Source organism: Crotalus tigris, unplaced genomic scaffold, assembly GCF_016545835.1.
Source record: "Crotalus tigris isolate CLP2741 ecotype Arizona unplaced genomic scaffold, ASM1654583v1 scf7180000017633.3093840, whole genome shotgun sequence".
Taxonomy (NCBI): Eukaryota; Metazoa; Chordata; class Lepidosauria; order Squamata; family Viperidae; genus Crotalus; species Crotalus tigris.
The window spans coordinates 1132119-1138894 of record NW_024096527.1 but is presented as its reverse complement, the minus strand read 5'-3'; the positions used below and the strand labels follow the sequence as shown (position 1 = coordinate 1138894).

At 40.2% G+C, this 6776-nt stretch overlaps 1 protein-coding gene across 1 annotated transcript; it reads right to left on the bottom strand.

Annotated features, from left to right (window-relative positions):
• Positions 1 to 842: 842 nt before the first annotated feature.
• GDF15 (growth differentiation factor 15) lies at positions 843 to 6570 on the bottom strand. The gene is made up of 2 exons (XM_039334693.1): positions 6048 to 6570; positions 843 to 2572 (listed from the first exon to the last, which is right to left on the bottom strand). Exons 1-2 carry the CDS (start codon positions 6418 to 6420, stop codon positions 1794 to 1796), a joined length of 1152 nt encoding a protein of 383 aa, XP_039190627.1. The 5' UTR covers positions 6421 to 6570; the 3' UTR covers positions 843 to 1793.
• Positions 6571 to 6776: the final 206 nt, after the last annotated feature.

Genomic DNA, 6776 nt, shown 5'->3' with positions numbered 1-6776 from the left:
AAGTGTGGCCTTACCAAGGCATTGTAAAGTGGTATTAATACTTCACGTGATCTTGATTGTATCCCTCTGTTAATGCAGCCTAGCACTCTGTTGGCTTTTTTGGCAGCTGCAGTACACCTTTGCTACATGAGCTGCACTGGGTGCCAGTTTGCTTCCAGATCCAATCAAGCTGTTGGCTATCACCTTTAAAGTCCTTCATGGCATGGGACCAGGATACCTGAAGAACCATCTTGTCCCAATTACACCAACCCATCCCAGGGAGAGCATGCTGCATTGGTCAAAGAATTTCAACTGACAGGATCTAGGAGAAGGGCTTTCTCAGCTGCTGCCCCCCCCCCCGTTTGGAACATCTTACCCCCCAAAGGTGAGGTGAGCCCCCACTGTTCTGATTTTCCAGAAGGTCCTAAGACCTGGCCTTGCCTTGAGAGTCTAACAGCATGATGCAGGCCTAGGGATGGCTGATGATTTGAGGACCTTCCCACTGCCTTGCTAACCTTTACCCTTCTGAATTTTTAACTTTGGTTTTTATTTTAAGTTTTAACTTGTCCTTAATTCCATTTTTAATCTATGCTTTGATTCATGTGTTTTTATTATGTTGTAAACTGCCCAGAGTCACTTCGGTGAGATGGGCAGCGTAGACATTTAATAATTAATAAATAAAACGGCTGTTGGTCCTCCAAGCTTTATATGGGTTTTTTGGTGACTGTCAGAGCAAGTTTAAATTGTATAAACCTATGTACGTTCAATGTTTCTCTTATTGGTGAAACCTTCAAAGGCATGGTTTTACTCAGCTGATCCCCTTTGGAAGAAAGAACAGAAGACCTCAGATCTGTTTCCTGATCTACTAATTTTATTGTCTGGTTAATTATCTTCCCGCTCCAAATAAATCTTCTCTTATAAATAATACAAACTAACAACAAAATCATATTGATATAAGTTAAAATAAATAAGACAACAGGATAAAAATATCTGAGCAATGAAACAAGCTGAGTTTCCTCATGGGCGCTTGGAGAGCAGAGTGACAATCAACTTCCTCTCTCTCCAAAGCACATCAAAAAAAGCCCTCAGATTTATTCATTATGAACGTTATTGCTTAATATTTTGGCTTGTAAAGTGCGTATTCCTTACAAATCCAGAAGGAGACCTGAAATTATCTGTATCCCCTCCTACAAAATACGTGACCTATTTGTGATAAAAAAAGAAACAGAAAGAAGCATTTTTTTTGTTATGGCATATGGTGGAGGAAATCTGTATTACAGAACAAAAAAGATGTGACTAGAAAAAAGAGCATAAACATAAATCCAGTGGGGAATTTTAAATCATAATTCTGAGCTTGGGCTCTGGACTTCTTCACAGCAGCTCCCTGTATTTGCACAGTCATTCTGACAAAAAAAAAATTCCTCCAGATCTTTTCTCCAGATTCAGAAGATGCAATTTCCATTTCTATCATTCACTGATAAATGATGACTGGAATATCGTCATGTGATCTCTGATTGGCCTTGCAGGGTGATCCCTGATAGACTGAGATGATTTGCTGGGAAGAAGATGACCCAGTTTTCATAAAAATGGTGCTAAAGGAGCAGCTGATTTGGCCTTTGAGTAATTGCTGTATAAGAACGAAAGACGTACACAGAGGGGAGGTGCATAAGACACTTAATTCTTCTGTCCCCTTTCACACCGAAAAGAGCTCAACTCGATATGAGTTCATTTAAAAAAAAAAGGTTCATTATTTTTTGCACTCCTTGATTTAAGCAAACTGGATGCCTCTTCTCCCAGAATCTTCCTCCCCAATTTCACGCACAGTGACACCGTGTAACAATCATGTCATCAAAGAGTTGGGTGGCCACTTTCCCGTCATTGCCGTAATGCATAAGCACCATTGGCTCATAAGCGGCAGGAACACAACATGGTGCTGGAGTCTCCCCAGAAAGGCTATGCAACCTGGCCTTGATCTGGGCATGCATGCTGGCTGGTTTGTAGTTGTGTGGGCAGGAACCCTCGCAAAACTTCATAGAGTAGCTTCGAGGGGCCACCACCCAGTCCGACCACCCAATGGCCTCGAAGGAGACCTTAAGGGACCTCAAGCAGCACTTCCCATCACCCTTTCTGCATTCTTCCTCATCAAGCTGCCTTGCCTTCCTCACTGCCTTTCGAGTTTCAGCCTCTATCGTCAGGGACAGCACCCCTGTCCCTTCTGTGATGCTAGCAGCCAGCCACACAGCCTTGTCTGACTTAAACTCCAGGCCCAGATTCAGCTTGGGCTCCGAGCTTCCTACCCATTGTTCTACAACACCCTTCAGACTGAGGCTTGGTGAAGTTCTTGAAATCTTTTGGGAAGTCAACAGCTTGTGGGTTACTTTCTCCCTTTTGGACAGTCGGTAGAGATTCACATGTACTGGCCATGTTATGTTGGACAGAGCGTTGCCCGGAGAATCTAGCCATTCTTTGAAGAGAGTCAATTCAGCCCGGAGAATGTTGAGGTTCTGACGAAGGGCTGCTGTCCTGGAGAATTCCAGATGCATGTGTGTGACAGCCTGAAGATTTCCAGATGTGGACTCATTCGTGTGCATAACTGTACAGAAAGGAAGACAGGTAATGCTGAGTTGCTAAGTTACTGTCGGTAACCATATAGCTGTGCTTTTCAACCTTGGCAACTTTAAGATGTATGGACGTCATCTCCTAGAATTCCCCAGCCAGTGGGAGTTGAAGTCCACATGTCTTCAAGTTGCCAAGGTTGAGAAACACCGCCTTATAGCAAAATTACCATCTCAGTCACCACTTCATATTGCTGTTTTCTGAAATGGAGATGCAACCACTTTGGGGCTTAGATCTTTAAATTATATTCTGGCTGCTGCACAGTCAAGGCAACTCTCAGTTTGATTTTATTAAAGTTAAGTGTAATGTACTTCATCAAAACAATTAAACTAATTAAATACACTATACTTATTTATTATGATACAGTCTGTTAGGTCTTTCATTATATCCTTGTGTAATTAATAATCATCCTTTTGGTGGGAAAATCAAAATACAGTTTGATAACAGACACTGCAGCCCAGGAGATACAGGATCAGCTCCCTACCCTATAATTAATCATTTTTCTTGCTGCAACCCTCCTTAAAGGACACTTGGGAATCAGGAGTGATGAGAGGTAGATTGGGAAAAACCATTTTTTTCAGAGATTTTCCCCAGGTTTTCTTCATATTATTTCTAGTAAAAATAATGTATTTGCATAGAAGTAATATATTTTTAACAAAGAAAACAGATCTAAAGGAGACAGAAACGGAAAACTGTAGTGGTTGCTGGTCTGGAAACCAGGAGACTGTGAGTTCTAATCCCACCTTAGGCATGAAAACCAATTTTGTGACTTCGGGTCCGTCACTCTTTCCCAGCCCAACCCACCTTGAAGGGTTGTTGTGAGGGGAAAAAAAGAGAAAGGAGTATTGTGTGTGTTCACTGTCTAGAGTTATTTATAAAAATAAGAAAGGTGGGATAAAAATGAATTTTAAAATGTAGATTTGTTTGCTTAATGGGTAAGTGGATGGAAAGTTTTATTAAGGATAAAATGACCAAGAATTCAAAAAAATAAAATACAATAAATCAACTATAGATTGACATGAAGAATAAGTTTTATTTTTTTAAATTTATATGCCACCCATCTCACTATGCAAAGTGGCTTCTTCACCAATCTTTTGAGTTGTTGGAGAATGCTAATGATGAGAAGGGATTGTCAAGCAAAATTCATGACTGGTCCTCAGAAGCTTTTGAAAAACACCCTTAGCAAAAGTTGGGACTGTGTTTAACAATCACAGGAGAAATGGAGCTTAAGAGCAAGTCCAAACTTCATATACTGTAATGCACTGAAGTAAACGACCAGGGATTGTATTGAATAGCTCCATAAAAATAGAAGCTCAGAGTGCAGTAGCTGTTCAGGAGTCACTGTTTGGTTCACACAGTACTTGAACTATGGAATTTGCTACTGCCAGATAGACTAAAACATAGAACATAGAATGATGGGGCCGGAAAGGACCTCAGAGATCTTCTAGTCCAACCCTCTGCTCGAGACTTTACACCACCCTGGTCAAATGGTTGTTCAGTCTATTTTTTAAAATCTTCAACTAAATTAAACTAAAAAAGAGAGACTAATTTGCGGAAAATGCAAATTATTAATAATTATGGATATGCATATCAGCAGTAGGATGACTCCCAATATAAGACTCTAGGAAGCATAAGAACATTATTATAGAATTATATTTCTGCTCTAAGCATCCCAAAGACAACTTGTTGGCTGCTGCAGGAACAAAATGCTAGACTAGAGAATCCTTTGCTCAGATCCAGGATAAATTCTTGATATAGATAAAGTTGGTTAGCTCACAAGTCACCTTAAACTTTGAAGACACTTTTTCAGATGTAGCCACTATCTGAGCTGAACTGTAATGGCAAATGTTTGATGGACATGTTCTGCCAGGAGATTTGTCCGGCAAAAACATTTTTATTGATTCAGATAATGAACATATTGTTAGGTTATTTTTATCTGGTTGCACTAAATCAATTCTTACAATTGCTGCATTTTTATTATTATTGATTTTGTTGGCTTTATGGTGATAGGCAGGATAGATGGATAGATGGTTAGATGGAGACAGGGAGAGTGGGAGAGAGGGAGAGAGAGCGAAACAGACAGATGGACTTTATGACCAGTTTGATACAAGAAATAACAAGATCCACACATACGGTACTATGTCTTTGTATTGTCTATATTTTGGGTTTGGTTTATTTGTAAAACTACCTGCATTGTTTCTGCTGGATAAAAATCTATTAATAAATAAACTCAAGGGAACAAGAACCATTGTTAGACAAACATATTGTATTGTGATATCAATATAACCTGAGCCAGAGCAACTCAGAATGCCCACCCTTGACGCTATATGTCCTCCCGAGGCGAGATCTGCACCCACAATTTTGGTCTTCCAAAAGGGCTTGAAGTCATGGCTCTGCTAACTGGCCTGGAGCTTCAGTAGGGGCATGTCATTTTGGAGGTGGGTAATGGATTAGATAAGACCCCACCTCTTCCTCATGTGCATTTTGTTCCCTTCCTCTTCATCTTGGTCGATTTTAATTTTTTAATTTATATTTAATGTTTCTATTGTTTTAATATTTTATATGGGCATTTTTTTACTGAGGGATACTGAGCCTTTGGCAAGACGGGCAGCATCTAACTTTGGTAAAAATAAAATAAAATAATAAATATTGGGAAAAGATTACAGAATCATAGGCTTGGAAGAAGCCATTTGAGGCAACTCCATGTTCAGTGTAGGAACCCATATTTAAGCCTTTCATACCTAAATAGATGACCATATAATCTTTGCTTCAACATATTCAGTAAAGAATGTCTACCACCTAATAGATTGTTGAAATTAATTTTTTTCTACATTCAGTTGAAATCTGCTTTCTTATTCCTTAAATCCATGCCCTACACCAGGAGTCTTCAAACGTGGCCCTTTTATGACTTGTGAACTTCAACTCCCAGAATTCCTCAGCCAGAGTAATAATAATAATAATAATAATAATAATAATAATAATAATAATAATGACTCGATAGGTAGACAAAATGCCAAATCCAGTCTGAACATCTGGCTGACTGTGCGATATAATAATAATAATAATAATAATAATAATAATAATAATAATAATAATAATAATAATAATAATAATAATAATAATAATGTTGGAAGGGACTTTGTAGATCCACTTCACCTGATTTGGCTTCTCTCCTCTTTTTTCGTTTCCTTTGCACAGCTTTAATTTTGACATTTTTTGAAAATCAGCATTAAGGCAACCTGTGGCATGTGCACACAAGATACATGCACACAGCCCTTACAAGTTCCCTCATGGCTGCTTTCTTAAGAACTAATCTACTGCTCAAGGAAATTTCTGCATTGCAGCAGAAGCTGAGGCAATTCACTGGATGCTAAAGAAAAGGGGAAAGGCATACGAGACATGCCCCCCCCTTCCAATTCATGGAAGACCCTCTAAAAAAGATGAACACTTACATTCAGGCCTCAAAACATGGACAGTGCTGGATGGTGGCAGCTTCGTTTGATTTGCTTGGAGCTGTGCAAGCAATTCCTGGTAGTGCAATTGTGTCCTCTGGATCTCCTCTCCATCCATGCGGCCCTGGATGGTTGGAGGCATCTCCAAGCCCAACCTTGCCAGGATGCTCTGCTTAACAGCCTCTATCTGGAGCTGGATGTCATGACCCCTGTGCGGCCACGGATCCACCCTGGAAATGAAAAGCAGAAGCAGTACTCCCAGGTTGGGGATGAGACTCTTGAAGTAGCATGAGAAGGCGGCTGGCATTGTGCCTATTGCGATGACCACATCTTGAGGCAATTTCCCTAATTCCATTGTCAGAGAAAGGTGCATTTGCTATCGCTACTGCCTGCGCTAACAATGAATGAACTTGAACTTGACCAGAACTCTCTTTATAAAGATGAACTTCGACTGACTCACATCGTCACTTTTACACTGGCGTCAAAGCAGTAAACATGACTGCTAAGAGGAATCCAGGCGGTTCCCTTAGAGAGTGGGGGGGGGGGAGGGAGGCAAAAATTCTCCTTCAGGGAAAATTTGACAGTGCAAACTCTGGGGAATTTATAGTATAGGTTTCCCACTTTACCTTCTCTTCTGTAGTCATGGAGACAAACACATACAACTGCTGTCAGGTGACTCTGTCTCTGTGTGTGTGTTCCCCCCCCCCCAAACAATTGAGCTGCATCACT